Source organism: Carex rostrata, chromosome 5 (assembly GCF_964058835.1).
Source record: "Carex rostrata chromosome 5, lpCarRost1.2, whole genome shotgun sequence".
Classification (NCBI taxonomy): Eukaryota; Viridiplantae; Streptophyta; class Magnoliopsida; order Poales; family Cyperaceae; genus Carex; species Carex rostrata.
In genome coordinates, this window is record NC_135922.1 from 6,214,532 (window position 1) to 6,238,802 (window position 24,271).

The 24,271-nt window shown below is 34.9% G+C and overlaps 2 protein-coding genes and 3 long non-coding RNA genes across 9 annotated transcripts in view; 2 read left to right on the forward strand and 3 right to left on the reverse strand.

Moving 5' to 3' along the window:
* The window catches only part of LOC144553944 (uncharacterized), a 68,409-nt gene that overhangs the window by 30,406 nt on the left and 13,732 nt on the right, over positions 1-24,271 (reverse strand). The gene's annotated exons all lie outside the window — the stretch shown is intronic.
* Positions 1-24,271, forward strand: part of LOC144554389 (disease resistance protein RPM1-like) — a 58,108-nt gene that overhangs the window by 29,287 nt on the left and 4,550 nt on the right. The gene's annotated exons all lie outside the window — the stretch shown is intronic.
* On the reverse strand, positions 4,020-5,762 carry LOC144554648 (uncharacterized). 3 transcript variants are annotated; one of them, XR_013511690.1, is made up of 3 exons: positions 5,540-5,762; positions 5,104-5,175; positions 4,020-4,656 (listed from the first exon to the last, which is right to left on the reverse strand). It is a non-coding gene; the product is annotated as an uncharacterized LOC144554648 (long non-coding RNA). The 3 variants fall into 3 exon arrangements; XR_013511689.1 differs by lacking the exon at positions 5,104-5,175 and adding an exon at positions 5,256-5,331; XR_013511688.1 differs by lacking the exon at positions 5,104-5,175 and adding an exon at positions 5,245-5,331.
* Positions 8,238-18,255, forward strand: LOC144553692 (uncharacterized). 3 transcript variants are annotated; one of them, XR_013511442.1, is made up of 4 exons: positions 8,289-8,348; positions 15,481-15,656; positions 17,383-17,594; positions 17,971-18,255. It is a non-coding gene; the product is annotated as an uncharacterized LOC144553692 (long non-coding RNA). The 3 variants fall into 3 exon arrangements; XR_013511441.1 differs by lacking the exon at positions 8,289-8,348 and adding an exon at positions 14,152-15,338; XR_013511440.1 differs by lacking the exon at positions 15,481-15,656 and having other exon boundaries at positions 8,238-8,348.
* LOC144553691 (DNA topoisomerase 3-alpha-like) lies at positions 8,358-13,825 on the reverse strand. Its single transcript, XM_078301904.1, has 4 exons — positions 12,132-13,825; positions 11,928-12,057; positions 11,801-11,853; positions 8,358-11,545 (listed from the first exon to the last, which is right to left on the reverse strand). Exons 1-4 carry the CDS (start codon positions 12,149-12,151, stop codon positions 11,410-11,412), a joined length of 339 nt encoding a protein of 112 aa, XP_078158030.1. The 5' UTR covers positions 12,152-13,825; the 3' UTR covers positions 8,358-11,409.

Sequence of the window (24,271 nt, forward strand, 5' to 3'; positions counted from 1 at the left end):
CTTTTTAGATCCGGTTTTAGATGATACACAAGATGTTTTAATATTCGTGCACAAAGATGATAGACGACCTTGATTTAAACAAAAATATTATGTTACCTCGGAGTTTATGAATTTGTTTGTATTTAGGTCTTCTCAGTACATAGGATGAGCGCCTTCTATCTTATCTCTTTGTTGTGAACTTAGGGGAATTAGGGTTTATTTTCATTTCTCTCCAAACATTCATTTCGGCGCCTTCCTAAATTTTCATTTTCCTCTTAAAAATTCAGATTCTCCTTATTACAGTAAAACCTAACTGTTGCTCTCCGCCTTCCTAAATTCGGACTCTCTGCCATCTTTCTCTCTCTCGCTTCTCTGTTGTTAACTGCCTCCCCCCGCACAAACATAATCCAACCACCAAACCCTCGTGCGAGGTTGGAGGCGGCTCAGGTGGTGCGATCGCTAGCCTGGTGCGGACGTGCAGCATGTGCTCAAGCGAGGCAAAATTTTGGCGTGCGGGGCTGGTCGGCTGATGAGCACATTGAGGTATGCTTTGACATTTTTTTCTCTTTTCAAATCAAAATTGTGTGATTGTTTGAGTTGAGAATCGACTCATAACATCTCTTCACAGTAAAAAGAGCTAGAGGTTATTTGTCAGCCACTAATTATGAGCTCTTTTAACGCAGGACTAAACTGAGTGTATGATTTTTCAACACTAGAGGTTATTTGTCAGCCATAATCGATCTGAATCATTGATGAGTTTTTTTTGGCACTAGAGGTTATAATTCTGGCACAGAAGATTTGCATTTGGTAAAGTTTTTTTGGATGAATAATGTCTTAATCTTAAGTTTTCTTTTCTTTTGGCACTTCAAATTTTATCAATCTAGGAACTAATAATGTGTTGCACATAAGGTATTTGTGGAAATGCCTAAATTTGCAGTATAATTTTATAATTTGCACCGCACATCTAACTGTTTGCTGAAATGTTCCTTAGAGGATTGGTTCCTAATACGACGACTTTGATTGCATAGATTGATGGGCAAAGCAAACAAGGGGAGATCAAAGTTTCGTCAAGAGATGATGAGAAGAAACATAAAGCCGAATTTGATCACATTTAATACATTGATCAATGGTTTTTTGCAAGACTCGGAGTTGATTTCTTAGCTCAGATAACCGCGCTGCCGTAGCTAGCTGGTCATACGGTAGTTAAGAATCTTGTATTAATTTTCTTCTTGTATAAAGTTTATCAATGTCAGTTTTTGTTGCGTACCAACAGATAAACCATGATTTGCAAAGTCACAGCAGAGGTTTTCCAAGCAAGAGATATTTAGGAGATACTTTAATTTTGGGCTTAAGTTTTGCCATAATTGTTTCAATTGAAGTCCATTTAAGGCACCAGTTTATGCAAGTAACAATCAATACTTTATCATGTTCAGTAGTAATTTCTGATGAAAGTTTCAATGTTTGCTCTGACCCCCCTTCAATTTTGAGATACTTATTATTGATAACTTAGTGGGGGCAGTGATGGTATTGAGACTGTTACCAAGCAACAATTGTTAGCTTAGTGGGGGCAGTAATGGTATTATTAGCACGATTTTGTACCTAACGTGGCACCCCTTCCATTTTCCTACAAATTAAACTAATCAACCAAACCAATCTAGATGCTGGATTAAGTTCAAATGAAATTAGTAGATTGGCTGCATTACATTAGAATATATTTTGTTCCTTTATAGTCTCTCATGTGGTTTCTTAATATACCAGTATTCAAATTAGTCATCTATTTTTACAATAGTGAAATGGAGGTGAAAGAAGAAACATCATCTAAAGTTCTAAACATGCTTTCTTCAATTTTTGTTATTCTTTCTCATTTATATATTTTTTTTTCTTCTTTTACAGTGCAATTAAATGTGGTTTGTTTTATTACAGGGCACTTTACCATGTCCAACTAGTCAAAGCAGAGACTGCACGAGCTTTTATTCCTAAAGAGTTCAGACTAGTTGAAGCCTTTGGGTACTAATAATTTCCTCTTCCATTTATACTCTTGCTGTGACTTTGCCAAAATGACAATTCCAAAGTTGCTTGTAGTAGTGTGTTAAGATGTGTATTACTTGAGGTCATTGAATTTGAGATTTCAGAGTTCTTGCCCATCATGTTATTTAGGTTGTAAAATATTTGGTAAATAGAAGCCTTAGACAATGCTTTGTGAGTGTAATGAAATCTCATAGTGCCCATGAAAATCATATACAAGGCTAATTCTCCAGACCTGATGAATTGGTATCAAAATGTCATAGTATAACATTGCAACTATGGCCATGTCCCTGTATACATGACAATTAATCACATGTGGCTATCAATCTATATTCTTCTGAAATTCCAAATTTGGTGTTCTGGACTAATTTGTATAACATAATTTTATAGTTTGTCTCAGTAATTTATGTTTTATTTTGCTTCGCTTTTAGTGTGTTGAAGTCTGAATGTAGTGAGGACAACATAGCAAGAGAGGAGAAGAGAAATAGTGACTGCATAATTCCCGTAAAGCATTTTTGCGGATTTTGTCAATTCTAAATATTATACTTTTAGTCATCTTGAATTAGGACATATTTTGGGTATATGTAGAATTTTTTAGCACTTTTGTTGTAATGCTTTTTGATATTTTGTGTTCACAGATTTTCACATGTACACACTTGAGATGAACGCTTCAATAACAACAGCCAATACTAACCTTGGTTTTTTCACATGTTAAACTTAGGTACCATATAGCAGCCCCGAAATACCCCAAGATGGTATACTAGGGAATATGGAATTCAATCAGGTAAGTACTTCTAGTCTACGTATGTTGAATAATTAAATTCTTATGAAAAGAACATATAATTAGTCAAGTGTACAATTGTAATAATCAGATGTTCAACACAATTGGGTTCGACATTAATGGGTAATAATACTGTATGACAACAATGGGTAGTAATACTGTATGATCAATAATAACAAATTTCTGACATGCTTCAACTACATAATTATTGTTTTTAACAGTATTATTTGGTCTACATAGGATGTTGCTGGTCCTTTACAACCAAATATGGAAGGGCCTTTCCAAGCACTGCTGAGTTCTCAAAATGGAGTGGAGTTTGCAGTGCATGATGCCGCAATGAACACTTGGATGGCCAATCAAACAAGGACATGAACAAGCAGGTTCTAGTTGGGTTGTCTGTATTTTGGTTAAAGTCTTTTGGTGATATTTTGGGTATACGTTGTTAACTCATGGGGATGATTTCTTTTTGTGAATGCTTGACAGGTGGGTACATTTTGGGTATACATTATTAACTCCTGGGGATGATTTCTTTTTTTGAATGCTTGATAGGTGGGTACATTTTGGATATATTTAAAAGTATAAGTCTTTATGTTGTTTTATTACTTTTAAGATCTGGTATTATGTAAGACTAGTAAGTGCCAGCCACGCGTTGCCGTGAAAATTAAAAATATGTTTTGATCATTTTCTTTAAATGTGACGTTTGTACTTTAATAAATATTTTGTTAAATTTAATTATCTTATTTTGAATTTATACTGTTGTATGTGACTTATTAATTATCTCACATATATGCTGTTTTTTTTTCACTTCTTTTCTTGTGGTTAATCGTGACAGAAAGTCACCATTAAATTTAACAAAGAAATTACATAAATATTAAATGTAATTACATAGATAAATAAGGAGACACGTTGTAAACATTCCCAAGTTTTTTCCTTTTTTTTGTTTGCATTCAAATGACCGTAAGCTTACATTTATTTTGAGATACACATGTTTGATTGTAAATATAAAGATTCCCTAAAATTTATTTAAAAGCTATCCTTAAACAATGGCGGATATGTAAACCCCTTATAATCCCACAATTTGTTGTCAGTGTATAAGCCGCACTTTGATATCCTCGTTCTCAACCTTTGGGTCATATTTAATTTTTTAAGGAGACCTGCTATTGAAGCCATGCTCTAGGATCCGATTAATTTAAATGTCTTCTCTTAAACTAAACCGATTACTACATAAAAATCATAAGCAGCGAAACAAAGAGATTATTATCACCATATATAATAAACTGCAATGCCAATACGTGTAAACCAAAGTGAACTAACATTACAGAAAAAACTAAAAGAAAGGGAAATTCAACAATACCATCAGGATCTTCTCCAGGGTCATCTGATCCAATGTCACTCGGTGTTGTGTCAACGATAAATTGATCGAAACTACCAGCAAAAGAAGAACGGACGCATATGCCAATGGAGGGAATCAAGCTGGCAATTACTGGACCTTCAATCTCCCATTCATTTCCACTCTAACTTACTATATAAAGGTCAAATTGTTTAACTACAAAATTCCAATTATTGAAAACTGTAATAGGTTGTTCTTACCAGATCTTTTGGTGGTAGGCATTGTAGTTGCAAGGCCTATAGAACTCTCCCATGTTGTCTGAGATTGCGCCACCTCAACACGAAAACGACCACACCAATGCTGAGTAACACAGGAAAGCATGAAGAAACTGTTATCACGGCAATTATCCAAGTGTTCAGTTTCTGGGATTTGGAAGTATCCCCAACGTCTGTTGTATGTGGCTGCTGGTTAATGCCTCTACTGCTGGTGGGACCCGCTCCTATGGACGGCTCTGATAAACTTGGTGGAGATGATGGAAGTCCTGTCATGGCAAAAATAGATGTTATCCTGAGGAATCCAGATGCATTATTTCCACAAGTTTATTTACATCTAAGCTTCCTTTAATCTGATTTAAAATTAGATTAACACTTTGAAACCTATCAAAATAGGTCTCAAATTTATTTGTAGCTTGTAAAATACTCAATTGTTAAAGTAGGCTACACTATCACATTACCCACTCCAACAGACACATCAATCATTACTATGCTGAATGAATAATTTGTGAGGATGACAGTACCAAAATATGCTGGGTAAAATTTTGTGTTAACATCATAAACACAACAATCTTTGCTCAGCACAATCATATTAAGAAACCATTCAAGATAATATATCACTATATATTCCTACAAAACAACTGAAGAAACCTGAACAAGGGCACAACATATCTCTCCAGAATACCAGCAAAGTGGCACGGATCAAAAAGACATACCTGGGTACTCAACCGAAACCATCGCATAATCCCCAAAAACAGAAGAAGAAATGGAAACTGCTTCTGCCAAAACTGAAATTTTATTAAATTAAATGCAGATAATTAGGACAAAAAAATAAGCACAAAGCATACCGAAATTACCCCTGCTATACCATTTCTCACTCAATACACTTCATTTTTTCAGACATCATAGCACCAATCTGCCTTGATCTACTTATAGCATCCGAACTACAACAACATTTAGAAACAAAATTGTTGATTTAATTTCTATTTTCATAGAAAAAGAAGTAATCACCATGGCTATACAAGAAACGAAGGATCTAAGGAAACCCTAACCTGATTTGAGCAAAATTAAAAGGGGAAAGAGGGGGGTTTCATGCAAACATATCGCACAAAAATCGCGTAAGAAAACATAACATATAGGGAGTAAACTAACCTGATGGAAGAGCGAGGCAGATCGGCTGTGAGGGCAGGACTGGTGGCTTCGTGGCGGAGGACTGATAGCGGAGGCAGATCAGATCGGTGGTGGGGCGTGACTGGAGGCAAAAAGAGAAGGAGAAGAGAAGTGAAAGAGAGGGAGAGAGAGCGGCATCTAGATTTACGCATCTGGCAGCGAAGGTTTAGGCATCGGGCGTGATGCAAACGGAGAAGAGAGAAAAGAAGATTCAAAAAAGAGAAAAGAGGATGCGGCACCAGCCGAGAGAAGAGAAAAAATATTTCGGAAGAAGATCCGCTTCGCGTGTAAGGGAAGAGGATTCGCGAGGAAGGGAGAAACCGTGTGGTTTTGTATGTAGCACGTTGGGTTATAATTAATTTCAAACTTGTACACAAATGGATACATATAATACATATATAATATCTCATATTTAACACAATGATTTAGAATGGTTGGATCTGATAAATGAAAGGCTGAGATCGTCTCTGGACAGATACACCATTCAGTCCCTTTTATACCAAGGTGCTATTATAGGAGTCCTGATGATTATACTATGGTTCAATGCTTATAAGTTACTTTCTACACATTTCTCATTGTGTTTTATGTAAATCTTGATGAATGGGACTGGGAATTGTAAAACAGCACTGGGCTGGTACCAGATTGGTACAGGGAGAGGGTGGTAGAATTGGAGCATAATAATTTACAGCAATCACTTCTTGTTAATATATTCATTGCTACTTCCACGCAAATAGTGTGAACTGAAGTGCATGCAAAAAATGTAAATCATATCCTTGAAAATAATCAACCATGTAAAAAGATAATCATCTCCCATGCTAATAGTCATGTGGGACCCACGTTACCTTGCCTTGCTAATAGTCAGGTGGGACCCACGTCCACTAGTCTTGCTAATAGTCAGGTGGGACCCACTTGTGTTAGCCTTGCATATAGTCAAGTAGGACCCACATTTTCCAACCTTGCAAATAGTCAGGTGGGACCCACCTTCGCTTCCCTGGCAAATACTCCAAACTGGGCCAACTCTGAAAGTATTTTCATGCGTAGTTGTTGCAAGGCAAATCTCTTGCAAAAGGTCAGAACAGCGTATTTCCAAGGGAGGCCTTGCAAATACTGAGTATTTGTGACGAATGCAGTTTCAAGAGTACATTTGCAAGCATATCTCCTTGAAAATAGCCTTTTTGGGCTTGTTGCAAGCGTATCTCCTTGCAAAAGGCCATTTTCCTTGTTATGTAAAAAAATCTGATTCTAGTAGTGTGACTTAACCAAAACAACCAAAAAAAAAAAAACAAGATGGAACAACGTTTGTCTTTCAAAATCCGTCTTCAAAGTTCAAGCCTTCAATAAGAACTCTAGAAGTGTTCAAGCCTTTGATCTCGATTGAGTGTCGAGTAACAACACGCTCAAGATGGAACAAGGTAATTCCGCTGCCTTGATTCGGTTTTATTTATGTATAGGATGGTCTTAGAGCATGTTTAAGGGTGTGCTTGTACATCAACATACCATACGCCTATTATATATATATATGTAATTTATATAGTTTTTAATTTTATTATTAGTTCAAACACTAATAGTTGTAGTTATATATTCTTGCAACAAGAAGTAGCATGGTGTGGTGGTAGTTTGCTTAGTTCATTATTAGGAGATCCTTGGTTCAATTTTTTGGACTTAGTGCAGCTCACAATCGACCCGGTGTATAGATTTCTGTGCAGTCTGATTCGGCCGAAACTTGACTGTTATTGGCGAAATTTGACTGGAACTTGTCCATTTCGACCAGAATTTGACTGAAATCAGACCGTTTCAACCAAAATTCGATGAAAAAATCATATGCCGTGTATGGTTAATATTTTTGTAGTAGTGATATAAGAGGTGGTCAAATTTCCATGCAGTGAAGGAAATTAGTCATCAGTTTTGTTTCGACACGTCAATTGTGTAAATTGTTTGGTTTAGATCTTTCGTTGAAATTTGTAGACAATAATTAATCGTGGATGTGAAATTGTGAACGCAGGTAATATCGTGGATGTGAAATCGTGAGCATAGGCTGGCAAGCGAGCACTTTTGTGGAAATTTCCAGTCAATAGTGTCTGCTTGAAAAATTTTGGTGGAAATTTCAACCAAATTAAACACTTCCGTGGAAACTTCCAAGCGATTTAATAATCTCGTTAAATTTATTGATGATTGAATTATATCAAAAGTACCATCTAACTGCTTTCGTTAATTATTAGACTGGAATGCCCTTTCCGGTAAATAATTGAAGCTTCAAATATAAATCATTGGCTCCTAAATTTTGGTCACAAAATCATCGGAACTATAAAAATGGGACAGTATCCTTAAAAAAATATTTTTGTCAACGGTATCATCGCGAATATTCCTGTGAGTAATATCAATACGCTAAAAAATAGTACGTTTTTGTTGGTGTACTCTCAACAATAGTATTACTTTACTCTCGCGGATATTATCCCACTCTTGTAGTCTAGGTCCTTCTAATATGTCAAAACTATGCGCTCATAATTTAAAATAAATATGTATAAGAACTCACACTTCAATATAAAATGTGTTACGTCGAGGCAAGAAGACCAAAGAAAGTAAGGGTGGAAAAGTCAAAGTACACATCGTTTAATCCAAACCGTTCAGTTATTTGAGTGGCTTAAATTTAATAATTGTACTTCGTCAAATACCATGGGTGGATAAGATACCTATGGAGGATAAGATACAGAGGAGCACTACGAAAAGAAGAGCTTCAACTACTTTTCTAGCTGGTCTCCAAATATGCTTTTGGTCACTCACAACTCTCAAGGTAATTTACAAACTTTTTCAGTTATATTGTATGAGGTTTAATTAGTATATATGAATTTTAGTTACCATAGATCGATATGCTATGCCTAATGTTGGGTCGTTTGTACAACTATACTGGTATCCATCCCTAAACATTTTGTTTATGAAGACCAAAAAAAAATAAAGGAAATAAAATAAAACAGAGCAAATTCCGTATGAGTAAAAACAATACCCCTTTTAGTATACCAGGCTGCCAAGCATGAGTAGTAAACTTAATTAAATTTGCATAACAAGTTGGATTCCGTAGGTTGAGGGCCCTAATTCATTCGAACTTTATTATGGTGTTTTTCTTCAAAATTTTATTATGATGATCCTCACTATTTTTACTAATGATTGCTTTTAGTTTAATTAATCACAACTCTCAAACATTATTTTCTTTATTTATTTTGAATCCTCTACCAATTATTTTATTTTGAATCCTTTATTTTTCTTTATTTTCTTTATTTCTTTTAAATATAAAATCTCCACAATTTTTTGTTTTAAATACCAAATCTCGACGTCAGCTCGACTCCTTTGAGCACTCTACTGGTCTCGCATTAAATATTAACTCGGCGGTTCAGTCAACACCAAGTCAAACCTAAATACAAATCTAATCAAATCATTTAAAAACAAATAAAAAATGAGACTAGAATCAAACATAAAATCCGATCTATGTCAAACTAAGCCATCTTTTTTTTGTTTCAAAAAAGACCCTTAGGTCATTACAGCCTTGCATATAAATCCTGAAACACTCACAACTATCCTTATATCAGATTTTCTAGTTCTCTATAGTCGCACTGACTTCTTTGCATATGAAGACATGTCAGATTATGGTTTTGTCTGAGTAATTTCCCAAATCACCATTATCTCCTTCTGAGCCCTCTAATTAACATCAGTTGGTGGATGCTAACTGGAACAGTCATTTACCAGTCTGAGATTATCTGAATAGAAGGAGCATTGAGTTATGCCTAGCTCCAGGACCAACATCACTGATTCCTTGTGTGTTATAGCCTCGATTTATAAGAGACAACACACCTGTACACTTAGCAATCTGTAAAGTGTAAACCAGTTATTACCCTTTTGGAAATTTGCAAAAAGGTCCCCTGCATGTTTTCTGATCTTGAGCCAAGTGGCCATGCAACGAAACAAGACCTTGCGAAGGGGCACCCGTGTGTCCGGTGCACTACATCCTATTCCCCTTGACCACACATGTAGCAGATTGGGTCAGTTTCCGCACTACTAGAATTCACTCTTTTTTCATGCTCCCGAAAATGGTTTTTTCCAAGAGATTACCCTTGAAAAAAGCCCAAAAATCGTCATTTTCAAGAGCTACCCTTGAAAATACTACCGTTGATAATACCCTCCTTGGAAATAGTCAGTATTTTCAAGGGGACCGTTGAAAATACTCTTTTCTAGCTTTTTTCAAGAGACTACCCTTGGAAAAAAGGACCGTTGAAAATACTTTCAAATTTGGCCACTGTCTACATTATTTTCAAGGGGAGCATCGTGGAGCCTACCAGATTATTTTCAAGGGGAGGGAACATGGGTCCCACTTGAACATTTCCAAGGGTGACACCCCTGGGACCCACTTGAGTATTTTCAAGGGTAGTTTACGGGGGACCCACCCCAGCATATCCATGACCAGCGAAAGTGGGCCCCACTTGGTCAGAAATTGGCGATATTATTTGAATGGGCCCGTGCATTTTTTTCATGGATATACCCCTGGAATTACTAGCCTCCTATTTTTGGTACCAGAATGCTTTCATTGGACAATCCTCCCAGTACCAACCCAGTATTCCTTTACAATTCCCAATTCCCATTCAAACTGAGAACACATCTTACAAATCGATAGAAAACACATTGAGAAAAACATCATAAATCATTTAATAAGCATAAACCTTTTAATAAGAATAAAGCATTAACATAGCATAATCAACACACATTGTATCAAAAAATGTCAAAAACCCATTACAACACAACACCGTGTACTTGCACATTGCTATACACCCAAAAATATTATCCCTTGGAAATATTAAAGACAGTATTTCCAAAAAAAAAATTCAACACCTTGCAACACAGTATTTCCAAAAAAATTCTGGCTTTTTCAGAATTTATAAATATATACTGGTACAATTTTACCAATGAAAACATTTTGCCCTCACCATTGGATCATTGCGGCTTCACTCCTTGCAACCTCTTATCCAGTTTGAGCTTGATACTCACAAATCTTGTTACTCCACCTGTATCTTTTTAGAAAAAAAGGGTACTTTCATTTAATAATTTTTTTTAATGAAAAGTTGTATAGCTATGTTATTTTTACAACTCAGTGACTTACTAATGCAAGAAATATTCTAAACCCCTTGAATTTTAAAATAAACCTCTGTTAGTATGCACCAATTATGCTTCAGCCACACACCAACATTTTAGTACCCATTTTGCATCATAAACATTTCCATTTAATAATTATCTACCAATCACTCCAAATACATGAAATGCATGGTTATCAGGAGAGCTTTGTTTTTATGCTCTTCCTTCAAGAATTAATGGAACTCTAAACCATGTGAACTTTTGTGTTGCCTTCCAACTACAAATTAACAAATTATAATGCTGTGTCGTTGGATTAATGAGCAGTAGTCAAGGTTAATAACAATTATGTGCTTGCTTACTCTTGTTGATGGTTGGTACTATTTCTAACAGTTGATAGATCTCACCATCTACGTTCTAGCACCTCGTGCAGCTAACCACAATGCAATGCCTATATTCAGATCATGTTTCAAAAATTACATCCAGTAATCACAAGTCTATTTGTATGAAGGTCTGTAGTTTTTTTCAATGTGCACAGTAAAATGCACCTTGTAGATTATTAAAACAAAGGTCTTAAGAATGAGGCAACTAAAAGTAAAATGAAAAATTAATGAAAATTGAACATTAAAAGAGAACTTACCAATGGGAGCGCATGCAACCAACCATGAAGGCACCATTCTGTTTTATATAATATAAAGACATAAATGTTAAAACTATTTAAAAGTTACTATGTTACTTGCCTAAAGAAGTTTTTGGAAAAAAAAAAAACTATAACGTACTGGTGTTCGTCTTAATGCCATGTCAAATTCAGGGCATGCACCACATGGACGCACTGCGGCACCTTGGTTGACATCTCCACCTTGAGGTCTATTTGATCTGAAAATCACATGGTAAATTAAAAGGTTAGGTATGATTTGCGTATATCAATTATTAGTACGAGCTGGGTCTTCTACCAGTCACAACACCATACAATAAGAAAGAAGAAAAGAAAAACAGATAGACAATACAATGTTACAAACCTGATATTATTATCCATGCAGGTACAACATCAGTTGGTTTGTGTTGGTACCATTACAATAATGTAATTATGCTCTTTCGATAGAGGAAAAAAAAGAAAGAAGGAGTTAATACCTCTGGAAAAACACTTGCATGGCATCTAAAAGTTTTGCTTTGTTCACTTTTGCCTGAAAACTAAAAAAATTTCAAAATAAAATAAAAAATAAGGGCAGTTTTAGGTATTTGTAACTGTCAAGAATACATCAAGAAAACAAGCTTTCATCTGTTGCAAACAAGCCTCAAGAACTTGGGATTTGGTTTTGGTGCCCATGCTAATAGCTCTCATATCAGCTTCCATCATTGACCTCAAGTACGGTTTCCATAGTTCATACCTACAGAAACAAGTACAGAGAGTTTAATTACCATAATGAAAATATGCTATTGAATCTAGTTTTCAGGAACATACCCCATATCATCATAGCCCATAACCAGTGCCTCTCCCTACATGTAATTTGCCAAGTTAACATCTATAAATGAACAGAAATAAGTTAAATATAGATATAGGGAGATCGGCTTCACTTAAAAGAGGCCATGAATAAAAAATCTTACCAGGCCATGAAAAATAGGGGCACCCCATTCAGTTATTAATCAGAACAAACACACCTCCCACACACCTAGGGGCACCCCATTCAGTTATTAATCAGAACACAAATTACTAGAATTAATTATTAGATGTTTCTATTAATGTACACACCCACACACACTTGCCTAAATAAAAAGAAAATAAAATGGAAGAATATTGTAAGAAACTTATATTAGTCGCTCATTTCAACTTTTTTAGCAAAATCAGTTAAATGAGATCATTTCAACTTTGTAAGATAATAAAAGGGGAAATTTGTATAATAGGAGAGAAGATAAATCTCAATCTTAAATGCCAATTAGAAGGGGTTAAATTATAAAATGTATTGTGCAGGAATTTTGTATACTAGATCTGGAAGTGGAATAACAGTCGAACTTTAGCTAATAAAATTTACCTAGTTTAGTTTAGTTTAGACCACAGTAGAAAGAAGAGGCTTGAATTAGAAATGTGGATAAAAGAAATCAAAATTCAAAATGAATCAGTACTATATAGTCTGATTGGAGCACAAACAAGTCAAAATCTAACCATATTTCTACCAAAATCAGTGAAAAGTTCAGATTTAACAGAAAGCATGAAGGTGAGCAATGAATAGGTTCCAAATTTTGAGAAACATAAAGCATATGTAAAAGCTAATTAGATGGCATGAAACGAAATTTGATTGGATTGGATTGGTTTAGTAAAAAAGAGCGGTGAGGTTGAGATTTGAGAGATTTGCTGACCTGAAGGAAGATGCGTCGATCCGATGGGCAGAAAGATTGAAGGGAGAAGCCTTAGATCTGATGAGCGGAGAGGAGGAGATCGAGAACGATGAAGTCCTGAGGTTGAGAGTCAAAGGGTGAGTAACTGGGTGCGGCTGTAAGAGGAAGACTAGTTAAACCCTAGACGAAAGTTCTAATGGACTTGGATAAAGCGAGGAGAGCGGCGGGATAATGAAATTTCGGGAGGAAAGTGAAAATGGGAGAGCGGGATAGTGAAATTTTAGGGCGGGAAGTGAAAAAAAAACGAGAGGAGAGATTATCATATTGAGATTTGAGAAAAGAAACGAATTCATATGCTCTGAGGTAACATGATATTTGCTTTTAGATCGAAACCGTCTGATCATTATTATGCACAAATATTAAAGAAGCATGTGCATCGTCTAAGGTTGGATTTAAACAGAAATATTATATTACCTTATAGAATACCCACAGCTATTCAGTGAATGTATCAGGCGTCGGAGGAGGGAAGGAAAAAAATTTCGGATCCGGACAGATCAGTTTTAGCTTCGTGCAGCACAGTAAACATAAGAGCAGTCTTCAATTGATATATTTGATGCGCTGTTTATAGTCTAAATTGCTCTGTTCCTATGAAAGAAAGAATCTATTCTGGCTTTTTGAAAACATTAGACAGCCAATACAAATTTGAGTATATTTTGTATTTTAATTTTAGTTGAATTGATTTATAAATTGAAATGGCTTCAAAATAAATTTTTTGCAAGATATTAAATAAAAAAATTTTGCAAGATTTTTTTAATAGTGAAAAAAAAATTATGATTTACATGTGTATAACCAACTTTTTAAAAAGATATTATGAAATGAAACAAAATAAATTTAGGTAATGCATACACAATAAATAATATGAAAAAATATAAAATATATATTTTCAAATTTGTTACGATTTTTATAGTCAAATTATATTTATAATTTCAATTTTATAGAATAGCATCACTATTTTCTCTTTCATCATGTGCTAATATTTGTGGACCATTTATTTTCACGTGAGCGATAAACGGTTGATTTGAAATGAAATGGGTCCAAATTTATTATGAAATGATCAAGGGAAAATATTGAACATAATCAATGGTTCGGATCGACCAACGGACGATACGTTCCCGTACATCTTCATGAACTCATGAAGCAAGAGTTTATGTTCTATGAAACATAAACTCTTGCTACGTGAGTTAATGAAGACTCACGGGATTGTATCGTCTGTTGATCGATCGGAACCGTTGAAATGAAAATGAACTGGATTTATTTTATCATAGCAAAATTTGATGAAATTTTATTTTCATTTACACATCCATCAAGTTGACGGAATATTGCAATATCGAATGGCTATAAACACTTCACGTCGGATCGAAGCTCATACGTGATCAAACTTCATAAGTTTTATGTTGGTTATGTTCAATATTTTGTCTTGATCATTTCAAAATAAATTTAAAATCATTTTGTTTCAAATCGACCGTCAATTACTTATGTAAAAATGAACGGTCCATAAATATTGACTCAATTTTAAGAGAAATAATGATGAAATTCTATAAATTTGACATTTATAAGTATGATTTCGTCATAGAAGCTATAAAAAAATATACATAATATTTTTCAAAAAAATTTCATATTATTTGCTGTACAATTATTATCTAATTTATATATTTGCAAATCAGACCCGTCCGATGGGTGATGAAGAGTCCTGATTTCAAAGGATATCTCCATTCTAGAAGCTGTACAAGGGATTCAATATTCTCTACTGTAACATAATATTTCTGTTTAGATCCATTCTAGGTGAAATGCAATGGATCTTTCAATATTTATGCGAAATCTGATCAGACGGCTCCAATCTAAAATGGAAAAATTATGTTACCTCAGGTGATATGAATTCACGAGTAAGAACGCAAATATGCCATACAGAGAGAGTTGATACACAGAGAGTTCTTCTACCTGAGGACTTGGGCATTTTTTTGCAAAACCAAATTGAAACCTTTCTGCTCTACTCTCTCTCTCTCTCAACTCTGTAAGAAAACAGATCCGAGCCCCTTCTCCAACGCCAACCCCGATCCCTTCTTCTCCAGTGCTCACTGTCTAGATCCCAACCTACCCTGTCAAGTCCCGCCGCCGCTATTCCTTCTCCATGTCGGCCTCGATTTCTCCATACCCAACTCCAACTCCGCCGTTCCTTCTCCATGGTTAACTCCGCCGTTCCTTCTCCATGTCTACATGTCCGTTTAAATGGGAAATGTGCAGAAATTGGGACAATTGGGTTAACCAAGGATTTGGGGTAATTATTTTCTGTTTTATTTTTTTAAATTATTGTGATATTCTTTGGTAAATTCTTTACAATATCGGATCTGTGTTAATGAAAAACAAGGAATTGATACATTAAAATTGGCAATTAATTGTTGGGCAATTTCATATATTAGTTGCTGCTACTGCGATTGGGGAGAAATTGAAGCGAGAAATTTCATTTATTCTAGCGTCGCCCCTCACTCTTTTCTCTACCAAAACCAAAAAGATAAACCCTAACGCCGACGGCTTTTCACAGGAGCGGAATAAAGTCCTAGTCTTGGTCGTCTCTCTATCGATCGACAGTAAACTGGTATGTTATGTTGCACTGAATATATTTTTGTTTATCTTTGTTAATTTTGAGAGGAACTCGTTCAATGGTGTGTTTAGTCCGTAGCAAAGGGTTGCAAATTGGGGAAAACTTGTTCAATTTTTACTATGATGCTTAATTTGGCAGTAGAATTCTCTTTTCTAGGTTCTGTTATTGTAGCAAATCTCTCCAAATGCCTAATTTGCCTATGGCTGTAGCAAATGTCACTAGACTCACTCTAAAATGAACTTAATTTGCCTAATATAGCCTATTTTGCCTAATTTTCCTAATTTGGCAGTAGCAAGAGCATCTGTTTCAATGAAAAGGCATGATAGCCCAATTGTGCTTCTTTTTTTGTCTAATCTGGACAAAATGGTTTTTAATCCAAACTTGATCAAAACCTTGTTCAGTAATCAGAAACGTCTATTTTATCTCTTTGGGCTGATTGTACTTAATTAAAATATAGCTATTTTTATTTTCTCAACCTCACAACCCTAACCGAAAATTCAAATGCTTGTTGCTTGGCTGAGCAATTAGCAAAGCAATTCAAGGGTCAGCCTTGTACCATGTACCAACTCAACTGGTGATGAAACTGTACCAGGTATTGAACAACAATTCCCAAATTATCCTTCCTACCCTTCTCACTGTCACCTCAATGTCACTGTGACACAAGATGCACAGGTCATGCCGGCCTGTGTTCCAAGGTTGGTATCTGATGTCATCCTTACCAATTATACCAAGTCATAGTACAATCAGTACTTGAATGATACCCAATTTGTTGGGGCCGGTATTGCCGTTGAAATCCTTCTTGTTTCTTAAAATAAAAAAATGTGACTCAGTTTTTATATCATGAGGATTATGTCTGGCACATAACCTGCAGATATTATTTTGTTATTTGGATCTCTCTCTAGTTGGACATGGTTATCTTTTTTCTCAATCAGACATATAGTTGCATGTACTTGATTTAGTGATTTCATCATGTGTTTGTGTTTATCTCTATGACCAGACTATAATTGCTGTATAATGGTGGTAAGTTGAAATTGCATCTTACTTGAAATATTTAAAAGTTCACTATTAGGTTCCTTTTTTTTATGCGCACATAAAGGAAAGGATCGCAATTCAGTTGTTATGCTGAGAATTTGATTGGGATGGGTCGTTACGGCGGCATCTGTAAGTGATTCACAGTGCATTCTTGAGACAGATGAAGATTCAATGTACCATCTAAAAGAAAAAAGCCTGATGTGAATTAAAATTCGATAATCTAAATAGCATCTTTATACTCTTTTTTCGGAGCAAGGAAATTTGAAATTGAATAGTTTAGTTATGCCTCAGCATTGCTTATTATGTACTTCAAAAAAAACCTTTATAGTGCAGTTCAAATATATTATATGCACTAATTAAAGCATTTGTAAGATGTAATAAGAAAAATGATCATTTTATTGTTCATGCCTATTGATCTGTCATGTGCGTATCTCAATAGAAACTTGATCAATATATGTATGCAGGTAAAAAAATCCTTCCATAAAAATTTAGGATCCTAATTTCACTTAAAATTTTCAAGAATTAGTCTTTCTTTAAGATACTTTCGAATCTGTCTTATAGGTCTGATAGAGTGGCTTATATGGTGTTTATTGAATAAGTTGTGGTATGATTCTCCTTCTTGAAGTTCTTTTGTATTCATTAATAAAAAAAATTCAGTTCTAACAAATTCTTAATTTCAATTTTTCAGCTGGTAGACAAGGATCAAACCGAGCAATAGTGCTATTTTGGGCGGCAATAAATGAAAGAGATCGGGTCGACATTGCGTTAAAAGATATGGCCATAGTGATGAAATAGCATAATCGAGCTGAAGAAGCAATCGATGCCATCAAGTCTCTCATAAATCGCTGCTCTGATCAGGCCCAAGATTCCCTTGACAACATTGTCTTGGATCTCTACAAGGTAATTCCTTCCCTGACATTTTTCTGAATTCTTACTGATCTCTACGGAGTATTAGACAAAATTTCCTTGGATTATTATAATGTGCTTTTATTGATGGCAAGATTACACAAAAAACGATGAATTAGAACTGGTCTGATCTGGTTACAGTCTGGAATTTGTGGTTTATATTTCGATATAACAGCAACACATAATAACAAATACTTTTGACTAAAAGGTTGGTCTGTACCAGTTCGTACTTGTACATAGAATTATTATTTACGACATAAATTTAATGTATGCATTTGTATGATTGATCTTGTGTAATTTTTTTTGTTTTTATTCAATTATGAAGATGTTCATATTATCATCTAAGATAAGATGCCTCACTTGATTGCAGATACATGAAACAAGAAAAAAATTAAAGAAGTGGCAAGAGAGACAAGATCAAGTGTCTGGCACTAAACATTACTTGATATTAAGTTGTTTATTTAAGTTGATTGTGTCATCAGGTTTTTTCTATAAAGATGATAACTATTTATATACTGGACATACAAAGCTACCTTATATTTTCCAATTCCATGATTATTCTAAGTTTGCAATAATTTAAGACAATTTAATCTTTACAAACCTGATAATGGCTTGACATTTATTTCCTAAGTTTGATTTTTTATAAGTATAATTATTTATAAGGCAATTTTTTTTGTTGGGATATTTGGAACACAGTGCTCCAGTGGATATTGTCATTCTGTATTTTTATCGCAGTGTTGTTCTCCTTGTAAATAATTTCAGTTTTTTTTTGTACTGGTATTAGTTTTAAGTTTATGTTAAGATAAAATGTATAGGCTTATAAATAATTCCATAACCTCATTTTATTAAAAAAAAAAAAGAGAGCTGATATTGCTTCTTCTTTTTTGCCTCTTAGTCTAGTAATTAGAGATGGAAGCATACAAGGAAATTGACAAATGATCATATTACAAAGAAAAATTGTAGGTGGATTTTTTTACACTTTTCTTGTTTTGAGAGAAATTGTAGCTGGATTTTTTATACTGATTAGATTTTTACTGATCATAGAAATTGTGTGTTGACTAATGAGATACTTTGATTTTGTAAATATGATACTTGGATAATATGATATCATTATTGTGTTATTTAGTAATCTTTTTATATAATTTAGTATTAATTGGAATTGTGGGTGTTTATTGTACTAGTTTTATTGTTGTGATTTATTATTTTTATCATTCAAAGGGGCATCTCAAATAAACAAGATTGTTTCTGTCTCTAGAAGCTAAACTTTTTCAACGGTAGCCTCATGAAAATATTATATCTAACTATAAAATAATATAAATTGAATCAATAAAACATTTCCAAGAGTGTGCTCCAGCATTTTCATGGGCCTCAGCATAAAATAATATAAACTGAATCAACAAAATATTTCTAAGAGTATTTTGCTCCAGCATTTCCATGAGCCCCACTATAAAATAATATAAACAGACTTACCAAAACATTTCCAAGGGTAGTCCCTTGAAAATAATATGAGCTATCAATAAAATATAGTATTCGTTCTGTTTAGCGGGTCATGGGTCGTGCAAAAGTATTTCTAAGGGTGGATAACAAGCATTTTCAAGGGTTGGCATCAGAGATTTCCATGCGCTACTATTTCCAAGGGCCTACTGTTGAAAATAGTTAAATGTGTCAGCAAACTCGATTTTATTTCCAAGGGCCCTTCTTACCCTTGAAAATACAGATGCTACCCTTGAAAAAAGCGGAAATTCTAGTAGTGCCGGGAACCTGCGTTGTAGAATTTTCCCGTGGTACCCCATTGTGTATCAATTTCCATATGAAGAGTAGAACCCTTGGGTACAATTCTCCCCTATGCCAAATCATGTCCCACAACTTTTTTTCCTTCTGCATCGGCTGTTGCTTCGTTTGCTTCAATAGGCCATATACCTTCTTTACCGAATAAACCACATTGGTTGAATGTATGAATATGAAGTTATGAACCTATCCTCCCCACATCTGGTCTAGGTGGTATATTATGTTTGCGACAATTTCCATGCTCGTAACATAACCATGCAACTCTATTAGCTTCTCTATCTCCCATGTACCAGTATTGGGATTCACCAGGTCCTTTATATATAGTTGTCTTCACCCTTCACATTGCGGCCGACAGACAACCACCCCTTGGAACCAAGGCTCTGCCACGGCCATACATGATTCCCCATTTCCCAAACTCCAAGTGACCCACTGCAACAAAGGTTCCCTTAATGTCGTTAACTTCTCCAGAAAGTCGAGCAATTGTAGTTCCCATTTAGGTCATCATTGAGTAGTTGTGTTTGCTTGAGCTTAATTGGTTTTCTGCCTCCTGTGATGCTCTTTGCATTATTTTAGGGTTTAGAATTTTGTAACACTTAATTCAAATTGTTTGATACTTCGGTGATAATAGGCGATAATATATTTTTGTGCTTAAACATCAACATTCCAATTTTTTTTAATGAATTTTACATGCAATGATTTTGATCATCAGTGATTTGTGTTTGCTTAAACTGAATTGGGATTTCTTCCAACGGCGCGCAAAGTTTCAGGTTTGTACGCTACTACCCTTTCTATAATTAAATTTCTTCAGTGTTAATTTCTAATGATTAATTCATAGTAAAACACACTAACAGTGTCATTTCACTTGCTCAAAAATATATAGAGTAAGGTTATGGTACTTCGCGAATTAAACGAGCTATTTTAATTCGTACTCATATCTCTAGTTTCGAACTTCAAATAGCTAATTCAAACCATTAACTGTTTAATCTATATTAAAATGTGCTTGGAGACCAAATTTTATATTTTTTGGAATTTTTTACTATTTATTAAAATGGTTTGAAAATTGCTGTTTTAGTGGTGCAGAATTTTAATAAAAACAGCGATTTTCAAACCATCTTAATAAATAGTAAAAAAATTCCAAAAAATATAAAATTTGGTCTCCAAGCACATTTTAATATAGATTAAACATCTAACGGTTTGGATCGGTTATTTGGAGTTCGAAACTAGAGATATGAGCACGAATTAAAATAGCTCGTTTAATTCGCGAAATAGCGTAACCTTACACTCTCTCTCTCTCTATATATATATTTTGTAACATGCATTGAAAGAAGTTTGTCTTTATAGCTGTAAGATTGTTCCAAATCTAATCAAAATGCACAATTTTTCTCAATCAATTTCGCCAAGATCAATAACAAGTAACTAGAAGTCACCCTGTCCTTCATTTGCATCCACGATTTAATCCTCAACGGTTAGTTTCACTCACTGAAAGACATTTACATTTTTTTTAGTAACATATGTTGAAAACATTATGGCTTAACATTATATTTGCTTGAGTTGTTTCTTTTCTGAACTGGGATTTATGTCTCCTATCACAAAGTTTGAGGTTTGTACCTTTCAGATAATCAAGAAATAAATTAAATGTAGGAAGAGCTGTACTGTGAAAAATTTCAGCATAATTAATTTGTACATTTTGATTCATAGTGAAAAAATTAATAAAATGTAAACTCTTAAATTTCAGCATGATTTGAACAGATAACAACTAATGATGGCTTTTAAAATATGTAATAAATGGCAAAATTGCTATGCTTGCAATTGCTGAACATATTCTAATATCTTTTCGAATTACCTCCTCGAATTGAGCCAAAAAACAAAATCTATGAATCAAGAATATTTTTCAATTAATTTACTCATCACATTATTCAGTCTATTTATTCGTCACTGATTCAATTATTCTCAACAACAGAAATCTGAAGGTCCCCACTCATCCTTGCATACTGCTCTTTCTTCAGCTACCTATTGAGGTATTCTTTTCATCCTATATTTATTTATTTTGAATTTTGTTCTACAACATTAGATAATTTGGTGATAATAAGCAATATTTGCTTAGACATCAACATTTAAAAAAAAATTCATGAATTTGACACCGCACTGATTTAGTTCATGAGTGACAAGAAAATAAATAAACTAGATATTAGGAGGCAAAAGAGAGCTACGACATAACTCTCCAATTTTGCTGGAAAGATTTTTTTTGAAAGACGTGTACTGGATCTCTACAATTCAGTTAGTGAAGTAAATTTATCAAATGAGGTAGAAACTTCACAATGGAAGATTTATTCTAGAGGATGTCAAATAGGTAATTTTAGAATTTTGTTGTTTATTAACATTATAGAACAATCTACAGATTTCAAGTCAACACAATACAACATTTTGATCTCCAAAACTCAATAAAACTTCGGAACTATAAAAATGTGAGTAATAGTATACATATGGTTGCACTGCCTTCTTTGCATATGGAGACATCAAATTATGGTTTTGTCTGAGTAATTGGCTAGGAAAAAGTCTTAGAGTTGTTGTACCCAAAGAGGAGGTAAAACAATTAGCTAGGAAAAAGTCCTAGAGTTGTTGTACCCAAAGGTCGAGAGTTCAATTCCCCCTCACAACTTCGCAGTTTTTACGAAGGTTTTAAAAAAAAAAAAAAGATTTTCTAGTTGTCTATAGTCGCACTGCCTTCTTTGCATATGGAGACATATCAGATTATGGTTTTGTCTGAGTGATTTCCAAATCTCCTTCTGAGCCCTCTAATTAACATCAGTTGGTGGATGCTAACTGGAACAGTCATTTACCAGTCTGAGATTATCTTTATAGAAGGAGCATTGAGTTATGCCTAGCTCTAGGGCCAACATCACTGATTCCTTGTGTGTTATAGCCTCGATTTGTAAGGGACAACACACCTGTACACTTAGCAATCTGTAAAGTGTAAACCAGTTATTACCCTTTTGTGATGAATGTGAAGTCCTATTCCACCAATTCACCCTTCTCCGCACAATCCATCCATGAAGCAGATATAGGAATTGCTTCTTTCCAAACTGGACATCGTTGTTTTCTGGTGAGACCTTCTATTGAGGAGTTTCCTTGCAGCCCCTAATATTCATTCCCCAATTGATGGAGTTTAGAATTAGATGGCTAAGATAGGTTTCAAATATAGGCTGCCTTTCCCATAAACCGAGTCATTTAGACATCGTCATATGGCCCAGAGGGAATTGACATATGAACTCCATTAGTCATCTTCCATTTCAACACCTATGTTTTGGAAAATTTGCAAAAAGGCCCCCTTCATGTTTTCTGATCTTGAGCCAAGTGGCTATGCAACGAAACAAGACCTTGCGAAGGGTAAGTAAAACCTGTAAAATCTGTAAAACCAGTAAAATCTGATTCCTAGTTCCTATTCTTTCGTACTCATAATTGGGTAAGTAAAACCGGTAAAATCCCACCAATTCATTCTTCCTTCTCGCGCCAACCTGTCTGCCTCACAGTTTAGAGATCTATCCACCTTTGCACATTGGAACCCATCATGCTGCTTAAATAATTTCCACAACTCAAACAGTTCTGATGATTTTCAGGAATTATGAGATAGTAGAATTAAGAGAAAAATTATGTGTATTATCTCCTTTGCTGAGTTGTTACAATGGGTATTTATATGGTCAAAAGTGAAAAATGACTGTTGGAAAGAAAAGTAACGGTAACTTTTCTGTAAAGAAAAAAAGGTTGAGTAACTTTATAATTAGTTGCTCCCTTTATTGCCTTAATTTAGCCTATGATGATTATACCCTAAAAAAGGGTCCGCTGAGGCTAATCGAGTCCCTAATCCTATCTAATCCTATTTATTATTTTCAACACTTATTCTATTTATTTTCAACAAGTTCCTTATGGGCTCTCCAGTCCACTTCAGTTGGGGGTATTAGGCTGTTACACGCAGATACCAGAAGCTGGCAGTCAGATAGGAAAAGGCACTGTTGTTCTCCCAAATGAGATAACGTATTTCCAGGCTTGCTGCAAAGCCAGAGCCTCTGCCTGTAATGGTGAACATGCCTTTGTTGATGCTGATCTGTATGCCAGCAGTGTAGTACCTTTTGTTATCACATACCCCAAACCCCCAAACCATTCTTCCTTCCAAGATCCATCAACCCAGCATACTGGACCCGTTAGTGAATCGAGATCCACCACCCCCCCACTGCTGGCATTCCCAGTTCTATTTGCTCAGCTCACCCCTTTCCTTTTGCTGATGCCGCTATCATGGTTTCGCTCCGAATCATAGCCTGGTATTTTGCAAATGCCTCTCTGCACGGTTGTTTCCCCTGGTAGGCTCTGTCATTCCTGACACGCCAAATCGCCCACATACCAGTGACAAATTCAGTCCATTGTACGTGTGAGGTATTCGCACAAATCCAACCTATGATTTCGTTGATCGTCAGAGAGCTCCGAATCATGTGTTCTGATTGTCAGAGAGCTCGACAGCCAGCATGCTCTCTCAGACCGGAATCGGCCGGGGACGATCCGATTTTTTCCGAGTTAAATCGGCTATATAAATTATGTACAGAAAATCGATAAAATTGAGGCTAAATTGAAACAATGACCGAATTTTCACTCAATTCTCTTCTTTCTAGAGCAAAAGTACATTGTTTCGGTAATTCAATCCGACCAATTTTAGATTTTTAGCAACGACAGGAGAAATGATTTGGGGAAATCGTGACTCAAAACGAAGGAGATTGAATTCTTATAAAATAGTGTATAAACTTGGTGTAAGTATGCTGTACTGCTTTGTTTTAAAGACATGACATGGTTTACGATGGACCATGTCCAGATTGGTTATAAAATATTTTTTAGGA